Raw genomic sequence first — 15,948 nt, 5'->3', positions numbered from 1 at the left:
CCAATGGACCCATTCTGGAAGAAGTGTAGCCAGAGTACTCCTTGGAGGCCAAGATGGCCAAACTTCGTCTCTCATACTTCGGACATATGGACCAGTTGCTAGAGAAGGATATCATGTTTGGTAAGGTGGAACGTCAGAGAAAAAGATAAAGACCCCCAACGAGATGGATTGGTCAGATGGCAGCATCAATGAACTCAAGCGTGGCAACAGTAGTGAGGTTGGTCCAGGATCGGGCAGTGTTTTGTTCTGCTGTGCATAAGGTCGCTATGAGGCGGTACCGACTCGATGGCACCTAACAATAACAATAGGTTTAATCATGGATTGCCCTAAAATTACCTTGGAGTTTTTTTGGAGCAGTTGAAAACATGTTTCTTTGTCACAAATCATTTGAATTTCAAAAGTATAATTATCTAATACCTGCAAGTATTAATATTACTCATATATGCATACTATATCTTCTGTATTTCTTCTTTTTACTTTCTTTTTAGGAGTAAATGTATAGATTTGGACTGGAGAAAGATAAAAAGAGAATGAAGTATAGTTCACATGAATTTTAATGACTCCCACTCCCTTCATTGTAAACTGACTTCATTTAGTTGAAACATATACTAGGTACATAACTATGTGCAAGCTACTCTGCTAAAAGATTCAGAGTTAAAAAGATGAAGAAACATAAGTGGGTCTGCTGTCAAGAAATTTGCACTTTATTAGAAAGTTTTGTGCTAATTTTAAATCATGTTAAGCAAAAATAATTTTCACGTTAACTTGGTCTGTGTCAGTTATTTGGTAGCACTCTTACAGGATGCATGTATCAGTCCAGTCTATCTTTATATTTTGCCTTGCTTTTAATAGGAGTAACTTTCAATTAACTAGTCCAACCCCAAATTATTTTTTTATTCTAGCAATCTCCAGTTAATCGCTTAATGTAGCCTAGCCATCTCAATACCTGTTCACCTTAGTCAGCTATGCTGTATTTTGTTTTCGATCTTTTTTAAAAAAAATTTCTTTTCCTTCTTCTTTGCATGCCTTTTAGGGTAGCGGTATTGTTAAGTGCTGTTGAGTTGGTCCCAATTTATGGCGACCTTATGTAGGCTTTCAGAGGAACAACTTGATAGTTTGAATAGCTGACTTTGCAGTTAGCAATCAAGTGCTTACTTATCCTATAGCACCACGCCAGGACAGCGGAAGAAAATTTCTTCTTATCCTATCCAGTGTCTTGCAACAGAATCTCCCAAATGAGCAATCTTTTATCTTCTATGCTAATAATTATATTAGAGAATAAACATATGTTTCTTCTCCATGTTCCAAAATATTATTGTATAGAGTTCCAACTGAGTCTACACTTGAAATTTGAGAGGTATGGAAAAACTAGTCCTTCCTCTGAAGGACTTTTAGAAGTTTTCTGCTACTGTCCTTTTAAGAAGGTAGGTTGATAGTTCTAGCATGGTGCCTGTTTTGATAGAATTTTGATCTTACGAAATGAGTAAGGGAATAGATAGTATGAATATAAATTCACTAATATTAGATATAGGTAACACCCTTGGCAAATTGAAGGTAATAAATTTAGAATATGTAAAAATAAAACTGCTTGGTGTACCAGGTCAGTCTTTCCTTTTGAAGAGGTTACTCAAGCTGAAAAATAGAAGCTTTTTTTAAAAAAAATTTTTAAATCTAATTTGGGTGAAGATTTACCAAGCAAATTAGTTTTCCACTAAACAGTTCATAAACATTTTGCTTCATATCACTGATTACAGTTCCTACAATGAAACATCATATACCCTACTTTCTCCCTTTGTTTCCCATTTCCATTCCTCCTTTCCTAACCCTTCAGAATTTTGTTCTTGGGTAAATATTGCCCTTTTGAACTCAAACAGTTGATTATTAGGTGTTTTTACCTCGCTTATGTTATTGTTCACCATATAAACTTGTCTCGACGGCACTTAAAAACAACAGCAACTGGAAACTAAAAATTTAGATATGGGGATGAGTTCAGTCCAGGCTTGAAGGTGACTAAGGGCCATAGTCTTGATGGTTCTATCAGTCTCTATCTGACCAGTAAGCTTGGTGTTGTTTATGATTTTGAGTTTTATTCCACATTTTTCTCCCATTCTATCCAGGTCCTTCTAATGTGATCCTTTTCAGAGTGGTTGATAGTAGCCAGATACCATCTAGTTCTTCTGGTCTCAGTGTAGCAGAGGCTGAGGTTTGCATACTTCATTAGTCCTTTGAACTGTTTCGGTACATATTTTTCTTCACTCTTTGCTTTGAACAGAGAAAGACCAATTATTGCACCTTATATGACCACTCACAAGCTTTTAAGACCCCAGTTACTACTCACCAAAGTAGGATGTCAGACATTTTATTTATGAACTATTTTGTGTCAGTTGATCTTGCCATCCCCAAAGACTGCTCCAGAGTGAACCCACAGGTCTAGCAAGTCACTCTCTCAAGGTGTTTATTTATGGCTAAGAAGTTTTCATATCTTTGTTCTCTGATTGTTCTATTATATTTAAGTATATATATCATATGTAAATATATATGTAGAAATATTGTCTCTCAAACCTATATATATTTATGGCTGTAGTCCTATCCTCCTTCCCACACCTGTTCATAGATTATTTTTACTGTGTTATAAGTTTGTGTATATACTAATCTTTACCTCTGTTACCTTTAATTCTTACACTCTTCCCAGTGTCTGTCTTTACCTTGAACTTTTTTTTTTTTTTTTTTTTGCTGACCTCCCTAAGCTATTGTGTGTCACCCTTCTAGTTAGTAATTTATAGTCCTTTCTCATCCCACCCCAGGTAACCATGAAAGAATGTTTCCTTTTTTGTGTGAAAACCTGTTCTTGACTTTTTATATTCTCATACAATATTTTCCCATCATTGCTCTTGTTTTGGTTGGTGGTGGTGGTTATGTGCCATGGAGTTGGTTCCAACTCATAGCGACCCTGTATAGGGTTTCTGAGGCTGTAAATCTTTAAGAGAACAGAAAACCTCATCTTTCTCCCATGGCACCGCTGATAGTTTCGAACTGCTGACCTTGAGGTTAACAACCTGACTTGTAACCACTACGCTACCAGAGCACTTTTGCTCTTGTTTTAGTGTTTACTAAATCTTTATGATTTCCCTCTTTTTTATTTTGAGAAGGTTTATTAATTTTCTTTGTGATTTGCCTATAATTTATTATTCTCTTGCCACATTTCAAACAGTTTCTGTTTTATCTCGAAATCGTCTTAAATTTCTCAACATTTGAAAGTTCTGTAATTACAGTATTTATTCCCTCTTTTGCTTTGTAGTTATTCTTGTTTACAAATTGATTATCTCTACTTTTCACAAATTCTCTGAATTTCTGCTTATCTGGAATTGTCCTAATGTTGCCTTTACATTTCAAGGAAAATTTTGCTGGAATTTTTTTTTATTTTTTTTATAAGTTTTGTATCTATCATTCTGTTGTCTTTTTTGCCTGCATGGTTTCTGCTAAGAAATCAGACTTTTAGTGTATTGCTTCTCCTTTGTAGGTAGTTTTTATATTTTCCCAGCTGCTTTCAGAATTCTTTCTTTAGTTTTGAAAAGTGTGTTCATTATATGTCTTAGTGATTTTCTTTAGGGATCTGTCTTTTCTGGGTCTGTTAAACTTCTTGAATACATATCTTCTCGTCTTTCATGATGTTAGGGATTTTTCAACATAATCTCCTGTCTTTTTGGTACATTTTGTCTGTCTGTCAACAAGCTTTCGTATTCCCTTATTTAAAAAATGTTTTAGACTGAGCTGTGAAATATAAATGCACCTCTGTCTTCACTTCTTCATCAGAGGTGAATATTCGTCCTTGAAGGACTCTTTTCAGGGGACCAAATAGATAAAAGTCTGATGGAGCAAGAGCAGGACTATAGAGAAGATGCTTCAACACCTCAAAACGAAGTTTTTTCAAAATGTCAACAGGGTGGGCAGAGGTTTGTGGATGTGTGTTGTCATGCATGATCATAACACCCTTGGATAGCAGTCCTCTGTGTTTAATCTGAAATTTAGGCTTCAGCTCTTTGGTTAGCATCTCATTTAATGAGCACTGTTGATTGTTGAACCTTTTTCCTGATAGGGTTCCAATATTGGCCCTTGAAAATCCCAGAAAACTATAAGCATCGGTTTGTTGACTTCTGAACTTTTTTTGGTCAGCGATGGAGGATGTTTCCATTACATACTCTGCTGTTTACTCTCAGCTGCATCCATGTCTTGTCACCAGTAACGATTTTTTGAAAGACACCTTCTTTCCAGTACCTTCCAAATTTTGTTTGCAGATGTCCACATTCCTACATGAATCTCAGTCATTGAAGAAAATAATCTATTCAATCTCTAGTATACTCTATAATTTTGTTTGGTAGAGGTATATAGGAACTCTGTTGATGCTGTAGGAGATTAACACTGGACTACTAACCACAAGGTCAGCAGTTCAAAATTACCAGTTGTTCCACAGTAAAAAGATAAGGTTTTCTGCTCCCATAACATGTACAGCCTCAGAAATCCTGTACAGACAGGGTCACTGAGTTGGGATCGACTCTTTGGCAGTGAGAGTTGAGAGAAAGATCTCTAGCAAATTACTTAAGCAGGGAAGTAAAAGGTATCTGGTATCCATCCTTACTTTTAAAGAATGTTGTTAAGTGCCGTCAAGTCGGTTCCAACTCATACCAACCATTTATAGGGTTTTCCAAGGATAAGCTGGTGAATTTGAACCACCAACCTTGTGGTTCAAACCAAACTTGAGGTCAAGTGCTTATCCTATGGCACCACACCAGGACTCCATTAAAAAAAAAAAAAATTCTTGTGAATACTGGCCAAATGGTATTTGTTTTATATGAAGAGGAAATTTAGATAATTATAGTTTCATATCTTCAAAATTTCAGGTTTCAGATGTTAGATTTGGTTTTGACTCTATTCTCTGATAAATTTGAAATTTTTCTTCCTAAGCTTGCTGTTAATTGGGAAGTATCTGTACCATAAAATAGCGTGTATAAAGAGCACAATTTTCATGAGGGGAATGAGGGAGTCCAGCTCTTGCAGGGTTGAGGGACACAAGAGGAGACGCGGAGTCGGCAAAAATGAAAGCAATTGAGGAGCCTCTGCTTAGTTGGCTGATGGAGCTCTCTCTCTTTTTTTCTCTCTCTTTTCTTCTCTGCCCCGGCTCAGCAAGTCTTTATTTTTATACTTAAAATCACACAATGCATAATGATTTGATACTTTGATTTTTCCTTGAATTATTACACGTTTGTAATTGTAACATTCTTTTACCCTGTGATTAAAGAACCTTAACAAAAGTATTTCTGTGATGTCCAAACTGACCTTTCCATATCCTGTTCATTTTTCAGTCATTAAACATTTTCCTTTTGACATCATCTCCTCTCCTACGTAAGTGATAAATTGCTTCTTCTTATTTCCACTAAAAGATCAAGTTAAACCTTACAAAAATAATTTCCACTTATCAGACCCCTGATTACATCTTCTTAGAAATATAAGTTTCTATTAATCATCAATGCTTATACTACTTTATTGTTTCTACTAGGTGATTATCAATCTTATATCGTACATACTACACTACTATTTTCATAGTAAAAGTATTACTAACATCTACTTAATTATTTTGTTTTTGCTTAACCACAGTGTTCCTATGTTTTCCTTCTTTTGAAGCCGTGACGCATAAGGCCCAACCTGGCTAACTGCTGCAAGAAATGTAGATTATTAAGTTTTGACCACCTTTCACTTATGTTCACTATTCTCTGCCTATTTACGTAGGTGCCTGTATGTAATAGTGGGGGTTTGTGGGTTCTGGCTGGTAATTGATTGTGGTGAAGTCTATAGGGGTCGGTCAGCTTTACTTTAGTTTGTTATCTGCTTTTGTGATCTCATAAATGCAGTTACTTTGTACTTAGGTTTTCTGTGAACGCGAGTGGCCCATACAATTCCCTTTGAATTCAATCCACCGAAGCTGAAAACAATTATTGCTAGACCAGTTTTTCCTTAAGGTTTACAAGGCTCATAGCAAAAGCTGTGAATATGGCAATATTATATATTTTTACAAGTGAATTCAGAGTTATCCTAGAGAGGAGATAGAGGCCAGCTTCTGAGATACATCTGCTTTGCATGATGTTTCTCCTTCTGCCGGGACTGTGTCAAACAGCAGAAGCCAAGCCACTTCCTGCAGGGAATACTTCAGAATCAAACTTATTGCATCCCTTTCTTACTCTTCTTCTGCCATAACATCAGAATTCAATATTATTACAGTTATGTTCCAGGGAATATAGTTTTTCAAAGGACATCATATCATGTATTCACTTAAACTCTTGTTGTTGTTAAGTGCTGCCGAGTCAGTTCTGACTCATAGCAACCCTGGGCAGCTGGTGGGTTTGAACTTTTTACTTTATGGTTGGCAGTCCAGTGCTGATCCTACAGCGCCACACCAGGAGTCCAACTTAAACTCTTGTTGTTGTTAAGTGCCGTCAAGTCAATTCTGACCCATAGTGACCCTGTACAGCGTTTCTAAGGAGCAGTTGGTGGATTTGAACTGCCGACCTTGTGGTGCGTAGTCCAGTGCTGATCCTACAGCACCACACTAGAAGTCCTACTTAAACTCTAGAGCTCAGTAAAATTAACAGTTATCGGGAGTAGAATAAATGTTGTTAGTTGTAATTAATGGAAATACTGGAAACAAAATTATGTCTTTGTGCTGTGCTTCCTTACGCTAAATTTTTTTTCTTAACCAGGAGGAGAAAAGCAAAGAGTAGCAATTGCAAGAGCTATTTTGAAGGATCCCCCAGTCATTCTCTATGATGAGGCCACTTCATCATTAGATTCAATTACTGAAGAGGTAAATGGTGATGAAAATACATACTGCCCTTAGATTCTCAGTGTTTAACTATTCTTTCTGGACATTTCAGTAAAATGACTGCATTAGTTTATATAGTGAATGAATTTCAATTGGAGGTACTATGGAGCAAAAATAATCAGTTCTTTTTCCTCATATAGCAAGTGTTGATGGTAGGATTTCTGAGTTTCATTGAACTAGATATCAAAATGTTCATTTCATTTACAAACCTTTCTCCTTATACCTTACACCTTATACTGTTGTATTGAAATTGTATCTTTCAAAGCTGTAGGAAGTATCTGATGTGCTGACAGAAAAAGGTTTTAGTATTTTCCCCTATGGCAGTACCTGATTGCCACTTAACTCATAGCAACCCTATATATGGTTTTAGAATGAGTCATGCAGATGATTGTTCCAATCCATATCAGAAAGTCTTTCACTAATCATGGAACAACTTGCTGTAATGGAAGTCAGGTTCAAAGTAAATTGTTTAGCATAGGGATTTGGTATATTTAATGTGAACCCTATATAGAACCAGACCCCACTCATAAGCAAAGTAGGAACGAACCTGCTTTCAAGAACCTTGTACCTAAAAATGTGTCAAACTATCACAGATTAAAATCCTACTATTACTAGGTACTGATGAGTTGATTTTGACTCACAATGATCCCATGTGACAAAGTAGAGCTGCTCCATAGGGTTTTCTTGGCTATAATCTTTATGAGAGTAGATCACCAGGTCTTCCTCCTACGGAACCACTGAATGGGTTTGACCCACCAACCTTTCATTTAGTACCCAAGGGCCATCATTGCTACTTGAGTCGTATCATCTCAGCTAGCATAGCCCACTGAGAGTTAGCAGAGAACCCTCAAGGGAGTGAATTACCAGCAGATTCAGTAAGTTTTAATGAATCTTTGTGAAAGGCCCAGAACACTCAGTGTGTCAGAGTTTAAGTTCTTGTGGTTAAGGAAGAGTAGGTCCCACAAACATCACAGTTTTTCTTAGGATTGGTCCTCCCCTTGATTATCAATTTGCCCTAGTAAAATATAAGATCTCCTATTCCTGAGTAACCATGTTCTCCATAATTTTATACCTTTAATAAATGCAATGTTTAAAAATATCTGTTGGGAGTCATTGAGTACATCCCCAGCCATACACTGCTATTTACACCTACCTAGCATAGTGGCTCTAGAGAGTAAGCACTGGACTGGGAACCACAAAGTTGGTGGTTTGAGCCCACAAGAGAAAGATAAATGAGGCTTTCAGCTTCTGCAGATTTACAGCCTCAGAAACCCTGTACAGGGTAACTGTGAGTTGGAACCTCCTTGATGGCACTTAACAACAATAGGAAGCAGCAGTTGAACTTAGGCCTCTATATGATGCAAACAGTTTGTACTGGGAATTTGAACCTACCTAGCAGTTCCACATAAAGATAGGCCTGATGATTTATTTCTGATAAGATTGCAGCCAAGAAAACCCTATAGAGTAGCTGCACTTTGTAACATCGGGGTCACCATGAGCCAGAATCAACACAATGTCAACAGCAACAACAGCTTTACTTAGAACCAGTTTTCCAAGTATAGTTGAATATGTGTACAGATCTTTTATACGTTATAATCACTGAACAAAACTGGGCTTTCTAAAATGCATTAAGAAGTCAAATTGGTTTTCAAAAGTGGTTTCCTCAAGTTAAAAATGTGCAATTATCTTTGTCTCCTCTTCTGTCCTCTTAAGGTTGAACTAATGAAAAGGAAATCTTCCTATATTCTTTGAGTCTCCTTGTCTTTTTTGGTGATTTAGAGAAATATTGTCTAGCTTAAAGATTTTTTTTTCCATTATAATATAGTCATTCATGCTTTTTCTTTTTGCTTGATTTTCTCCTCTTTTTACTGGATTATGAGATTGGGTCAAATATTTGGTGCTGGTATAAAGTTACAAAGACTAATATTTTGTGTGTTTCTTTAGAAAATATATGATTATTTTAATTAAAGTATGCATTCTTTTTTGCTCCTACTCTTCTTGTCAAACTTGCAGGCTATTCTTGGTGCAATGCGGGATGTAGTTAAACATAGAACTTCTATATTCATAGCACATAGATTGTCAACAGTGGTTGATGCTGATGAAATCATTGTTCTGGATCAGGTAAGAGATTTTGATGTAAATGTTTAGTATTTGCAGAACATTATAAATTGTTGCAACTATAAGCAGCTAAAAATGGTTTCTAATGAAATGTATAGAATTGGTTCTTTGGATGAGATTAAATCCTAATAGAATTCCATTTTAGATCCTTTTGGTAAGAAATAAAATATGTTATTTCCAAGAAGGAATAAACCACATTAACTCAATGTTTAATAAAGTATTGAAAGCAGAAGTTAGAGCAAAATATGTTACCATCGAGTTGATTCTAACTCATTGCAACCCTAAAGGAAAGAGTAGGACTGGTCCACATGGTTTCTAAAGCTGTAAGTCTTTATGGAAGCAGACTGCCACATCTTTCTCCCATGGAGTGGCTAGTGGGTTTGAGCTGCTGACCTCTACTACTCCCCCTAACCTGGTTAGCAGCTGAGTACTTTAACCATTGTGCCACTAGTGCCCCTATAGTTAGAACAGGAAACCATTAGAACCTCATATTTTTCTAATCCTTGTACATGCCCTTGATGTTTATAAGGTAAATTACCATAAAATAAAGTGACCGTTTTCATACATAGACATTGTTATTTTTATTATTTTTTATGTGGAAAGTAAGTAAAAGTGACAACCTGTTTTATCTCTTCTGAGCAAATTACTGTAAGAATATGCTATTTTAAATATTCTGAGCCGATACCACTCTTGTGATTGGTAGATTTGAAAACTGATTATTTTTCCTTTCCCTTCTCTGTAATGAACTTTCTCCCACCCCCTCAAACCAAAACCAAACTCACTGCCATTGAGCTGATTCCAACTCAGACCGACCTTTTATAGGGATTCCAAGACCGTAAATGACTGGTTAATTTGAACTGCCAACCTCGTAATTAGTAGTCCAGTGTTTATCTTACAGTGTCGCCAGAGCTTCTCCCCACTCCCTGTTGTTTCTGTGTGCTGTTGAATCGGTTCTAACTCAAATCTTTACAGGAGCAGAAAGCCTCATCTTTCTGAAGAGCAGATGATGGATTTGAACTGATGGTCTTGTAACACATAACCACTATGCCACCAATGCTCCTTCCCCACTTCATTGTTGTTAAGTACTGTTGAGTCTGTTCCAACCTGTTTAGGGTTACATAGGAGCAAACTGGTGGGTTTGAATTGCCAGCCTTGTGGTTAGCTGTCTAGTGTTTATCTTTCAACGCCACACCAGGACTTCAACCCACTCCTTGGTGGTGGTTGCGGTGTGCTGTGGAGTAGGTTCCAAAGTATTGCAATCCTGCATAGCATTTCCCAGGCTGTAAATCTTTATGGGAGCAGAAACCCTCAAGTTTCTCCCGCGGAACAGCTGGTTGTTTCAAACTGTTGACCTTGAGGTTAGCAGCCCAACTCATAACCACTACACTATCAGAGCTCTTCAACCCACTCCTTATTACTTGATTATTTCTAACATTGCTCAGTTTTTCTTTGCTTATTTTTTCCTTATAATAAGTAACCCTTCAGTTCTTTAACATAAAGCGTGAGTACTCAGAGTTTAAACAGTAGCAGTATTCTGATATACCTTCTATATATTGAGTTATTTGAAAGGGAGATTTTCAAGCCACTAAAATTCTTTACACTGTTCAATTTTATAGTGTTTGTAGTGTTTCTTTTCTAAGTTATCTGTGCATTGAGACACCCTAGACTTTCTTGGGTTTTGAGGAGATTTTTCTGTTCTTTATTAAAAAAAATATTTGCATTCATTATACAATGAACTAATTTTTACAGTATGATTGTATCAATGTCTTAAATGGAAATTTTTCTAAATACATTTTATTATATTATTAATATTCAAGAATTTGAAATAAAATTAGATAAGAATAAATTTTGCTGTCTTTTTTTTGCCTTTTCCTAAACTTTCCAATTTTGTTCAGTCATGCAGTTAGAACCTTTTGTTATGTATATAAAATGTTAAATTACTTTACAAGGCCTGAACTAACTGAGTTTATGCTTTGTGGTTCATAGTATCTATGCTGTTACAATATTGCCACTGAAGTTTTGACTTATAATTGGAACTACTTTATTAATCATAGCCCTTATATCTAAAACATTTTTCTGTTTATAATTTGATGATTCTTTATTTGTTTGATGAAAACCAGAAATTTTTATTTTCTAGTGACACTAGTGTAGCTATAGCATTAGTTTTTACTAGTTATCTGTTACTACATGTGGTCCCTCAGCAATTGCTTATAATATTAATGTGAAGATGTCATATCTAGTTAACTATTAAACACATTTATTTATCTCTACTCCCCCTAACCTCAATAAAATGAAGTAATAAATGAATAAAATAAGTATAAGTATAAACCCATGAGGGCAAATAATCACAGAAAAATAAATATTAATAAACAAAAGATATCAGATAATGTTGGAAAGATGGTAAATAGATTGACTAACAGAGCTAAAAAAGCTTAATACTATGTACCACAAAAGAGGGGAACATAAAACCCAATAAGCTGATACTTTCTCAAGACCGTTGAGAAGGCATGATGTTGCATGGAAAGTAGGGGTGGGGGTGAATATGGGTTGAAAATAAGAGGATCAAGGGAGCTTCATAAAGTTCATGTACAATTTTAATTGAAAGTAATTTTTCCACAAACTTTTAATTGAAAGTAATTTTTCCACAAACTTTTTGAAGCTCCTTCTTATAAGAAATAGAGCTCTTCTCTTACCTCCACAGCAAGGTGTATCTGGGGATCCCAACAAAATGGCCAAGTACCCACATGATCATCCTACAGTGAAACTTATCATTTGAGATGATCACTTCAGTGCACACAGAGCTTTCAGTCAGCTTTTCAGTGCTCCATTTTTAAATGTTAGCAGATAATAAAGGAAAAACTCCTGAACAAATGAAAAAAAGAAACTCAGTAGATAATGTATACAGTGCAGTCAACATTGAAAAACTTAAAAAATATAATTACTGACCTCAGAGATCATAGAAGATAAGTTGTTTTATCATTGAGTCTGTTCTGATTCATAATGACCCCAGTGTACAACAGAGTGAAGCAGTGAGAACACTCTTGAGCATGTGTTCTCCCACTGCTGTTGTTGTTGTTGTCAGGTGCCATCGAGTCGGAACCGACTCATAGCGACCCCATGCACAGCAGAACGAAACAATGTTCGATCCTGGGCCAACCTCACTACCGCTGCCACACTTGAGTCCATCAATGATGCCACCTGGCTGATCCATCTCGTTGGGGGTCTTCCTCTTTTTCTCTGACCCTCCACCCTACCCAGCATGACATCCTTCTCCAGCGATTGTTTCCTCCGGACAGTATGTCCAAAGTAGGAGAGACGAAGCTTAGCCATCCTGGCCTCCAAGGAGCACTCTGGCTGCACTTCTTCCAAAACAGATTTATTGGTTCTTTTGGCAGTCCATGGCACTTTCAGTATTCTCCTCCAACACCACAACTCAAAGGCATCAATTCTTCTACGATCCTCCTTATTCACTGTCCAGCTTTCGCCTCTCCCACTGCAGCAGATCCAAAAAAGGGAGGTCCAACAATAGCGAGAGGAAAGGTTTTCCTATTGTTTAAAAGTTGACTTTTTCTTGATTTGGTGTTCACTTAGTTGTTGGAATATCCTCAATTTGCTTTTTAGAGTTTTCCATCTCTTTGAAGAATGTCGTTGAAATCTGGATTGGGATTGCATAATATGTGTAGCTTGCTTTGGGTAGTATTGACATTTTCACAATGTTAAGTCTTCCTATCCAGGAACATAGTATATTCTTCCATTTTGTAAGTTTCTTTTGGTTTCTTGTAGTAGTGTTTTGTAGGTTTTTTTTGTATAGGTAGGTCCTTTATTTCTCTGGTTACATTTCTTCCTAGATATTTGATCCTTTGGGTGGCTATTGTAAATGGTATTGCTTTCCTAATTTCCTTTTTAGCACTGTCATTATTAGTATAGAGGAATCCAAATGAATTTTGTATGTTGATCTTATACCCTGCCACTTTGCCGAATTTTCCAGTGAGGTCCAGTAGTTGTTTTTTTTTTTGTTGTTGTTGTTGTTGTTGTTGTTGTTTTTTGCTGAGTCTTTGGGGTTTTCTATGTATAGGATCATATCATCTGCAAATAGAGAGAGTTTTACTTCCTCTTTGCCAGCTTGAATGTCTTTAATTTCCCTATCCTGCTTTACAGCTCTGGCTAAGACTTCCAACACAATATTGAATAGGAGACGTGACAAAGGGCATCCTTGTCTGGTTCCTGTTCGCAGAGGGAAGGCTTTCAGTTTCTCTCCATTGAGAGTGATGTTGGCTATTGGTTTTGTATATATGCTCTTTATTATGTTGAGGAATTCCGTTCAATTCCTACTTTGTTGAGTGTTTTTATCAGGAATGGATGTTGGATTTTGTCAAATGCCTTTTCTGCATCAACTGATATAATCATGTGGTTCTTTTCCTCCTTCCAATGGGAATTCTAGGTCTACCTAGCTCATTTGACTTAGCTACTCTATCTTGTTTCTGGACATGATCTGAGATCTTCAATTGTTTTGGGTGACATTTTCAATTAGATGTATTTTTAATAATTAGATGACTGTATGTTGCTGTATTAAACTTTCTGAGTGCCTTCTGGTAGATGCAATCAGGGGATAGGCTTCCCTTTTCATTTCTCTTATTACTCAACTCAGAGTAATTTTAGCAAGTGTTGGCTATCTATGTCATGTACAGCAGTTGGTATTGGCTCTTGTCCTGATGGTGGGAGTTTATTATAGAGTGTGATTATAGCTTGGTTATATGCCTGCAGTTGCTGTCTGTTCTTGGATAACGTAGGGAGAGGAAGAGTTCACCCCAAGGTAAAAGGGAGACAAAAAAAAGTAGCAAAATAGTCCAGGTGTTTCTCCTAGTGAGAAACAGCTCGCAGTTAGCCAGAGCTGTTTTAAATTGTTCCTGTTGACTCCTCCCCTACTTGGATTCTGGGCCCAGTGGTCTTTGCTGAGCAGATCCGTGCAAGTATGCAGTAGAACCTCGTCGGGGGTGCAGCAATGTCCACTCGCTCAGATACCCCATCAAGTCACCAGAGTGGAGGTATGCAGACAGAGAAAGAAATGAAAGAAAGATTGTTCACACCTTTATCTCTAACAATTGGTCATGTCTCAGTAGTAGGATTTGTGTCCTGCCATATCCACTGCGTCCCTCTCAAGATCTTGAGTTTAGCGGCCGGACTTGTAACCACTCTGCTGCCAGAGCTGCTTAAAGTATGAGTTGTTGTTGTTGTGAAGTGCTGTTGAGTTGGTTCTGACCCATAGTGAGCCTGTATAGGGTTTACGAGGAGCAGCTGGTGAGCTTGAACCACTGACCTTGCAGTTCAAACAGCTTTGTAGTCTGGCGCATTAACCCACAACGCCACACCAGGACTCCGTCCATTAAATGAGGGTGTCATTTATTCCTGTGGGGCATGGTGGGAGGAGACTACCTACAATAGCATCGTGAAGAAGTTTGAAATAGTGTGAAAATTATCAAATTGTTAACACAGAAATACAAAGGGATGCATGCTGTTGGAAAAATGGCACCAATACACTTGGCTGAACATAAGGTTATTTATTATGCTATCTAGTTTTTCTTATTAATGCTATCTGTTTTTCTTATTAATGACTTACCTCTGGCAAGTGAAGCAGAGGTGTGAGGCAAGAGTAATGCTGACTGTGTTGACTAAGGTTAGATGTCAGCTTCAATTTGTAAAAAAAACAAACAATAAAAGCGAAGCACAATAAAACGAAATGTCCCTGTATTTGGAATTGCATGTTTTGATGTGGTGCTGTGGGTTAATGCACTGGACCAAAAGGTCATTTGAACCACAGGGTCAGCAGTTCAAACTCACCAGCCACTTGGAAACCATATACAGGATTTCTGTGAGTCCACAGCACTTAACAACATGCTTGTTCACTGAACTGGGTAGTTTGACAAATGAAGACAGCATTCCTACATCAGTTTTTTCCACTTGTACTATGAGTAAGGAGGAATTGTGAGTGATATATTAATGAATGCAAGTCCTTAAAATCTTTAGTCATTATTTTCCATTAATATGCTACTTATATGATGTCTCCTCTCTTTCTCTTGTTTTTGCTTCATAGGGTAAGGTAGCTGAACGTGGTACCCATCACAATTTGCTTGCTAACTCTGACAGTATCTATTCAGAAATGTGGCACACACAGAGCAGTCGATTGCAGAATTATAATAACCCCAAATGGGATGCAGAGAAAGAAAATATGTCCAAAGAGATGGAAAGGAAGAAACTACAAGAAGAAATTATCAACAATGTGAAAGGCTGTGGAAACTGTTCCTGCTAAATCACATAAAACAGCTTTCCTTTCTTTTTCTTTTTTTTGATCTATACATTTGCAGAAGCAGAATTGTTTTTCAGGCAATCCTCAGGTTATAAGCATCTGACTTATAGACAACTCCTACTTGTCCTTTATCACTGGGCTTCAAACTCATTTTGTCATAGCTAAGGAAGCAAAATAAGAACAAACACAAACTTTTACAATTTGGATTATTCATCACAGTAACTGGATCAGGAAAAATTATGGGTCAAAGCCCTGGAATGAGAGGTTTGGAAGAGGTATAGGGAGCCCTTTCAGGAGCCTGATGCATGAAATTGGATTATTTGCAGGGCTGTGGAGAACAACCCACATTCAAAGTCACCATCTTTGAGTGGGGCACGGCCATCTTTGAAGACCTGCTTTAATGTTACATAAATTTGCCCTCACTTTGAAATGGTTGAACAACCCCGTACTCAAAACAAATTATTATTCACAGTTAACCTTCACTTGTTGCACATGTAGCTTTTAAATCCTAAAAAGGCTTCAAGCTTTTTCTTGCATTAAAAGTAAGTCTAAATGAGAACCAAAATGTACTTGTTTTGGCTAACGTACAAATCCTTAAAGACACAGTTAGGAACGTATCTTTTTCATAACCCAGAGACTGCCCGTATTTTAA

The 15,948-nt window shown here is 37.0% G+C and overlaps 1 protein-coding gene across 3 annotated transcripts in view; it reads left to right on the top strand.

Annotated features, from left to right (window-relative positions):
• ABCB7 (ATP-binding cassette, sub-family B (MDR/TAP), member 7) overlaps positions 1-15,369 on the top strand; it is a 182,522-nt gene extending 167,153 nt beyond the window's left edge. For 2 of the 3 annotated variants that reach the window (XM_006873729.1, XM_006873728.1), the window contains 3 exons: positions 6,753-6,856; positions 8,888-8,995; positions 15,084-15,369. In XM_006873729.1, the coding sequence (XP_006873791.1) occupies positions 6,753-6,856; positions 8,888-8,995; positions 15,084-15,299 (428 nt within the window). In that variant the 3' untranslated portion in view covers positions 15,300-15,369. The remainder of the gene's footprint in view (positions 1-6,752; positions 6,857-8,887; positions 8,996-15,083) is intronic. The other variant, XM_006873730.1, reaches the window with a different exon arrangement.
• The last annotated feature ends 579 nt before the right edge of the window (positions 15,370-15,948 follow it).

This window comes from Chrysochloris asiatica, unplaced genomic scaffold (assembly GCF_000296735.1).
Source record: "Chrysochloris asiatica unplaced genomic scaffold, ChrAsi1.0 scaffold00252, whole genome shotgun sequence".
Lineage (NCBI taxonomy): Eukaryota > Metazoa > Chordata > Mammalia > Afrosoricida > Chrysochloridae > Chrysochloris > Chrysochloris asiatica.
Note: the sequence above shows the minus strand (reverse complement) of the source record. Positions and strands in the feature narration are given on the sequence as shown.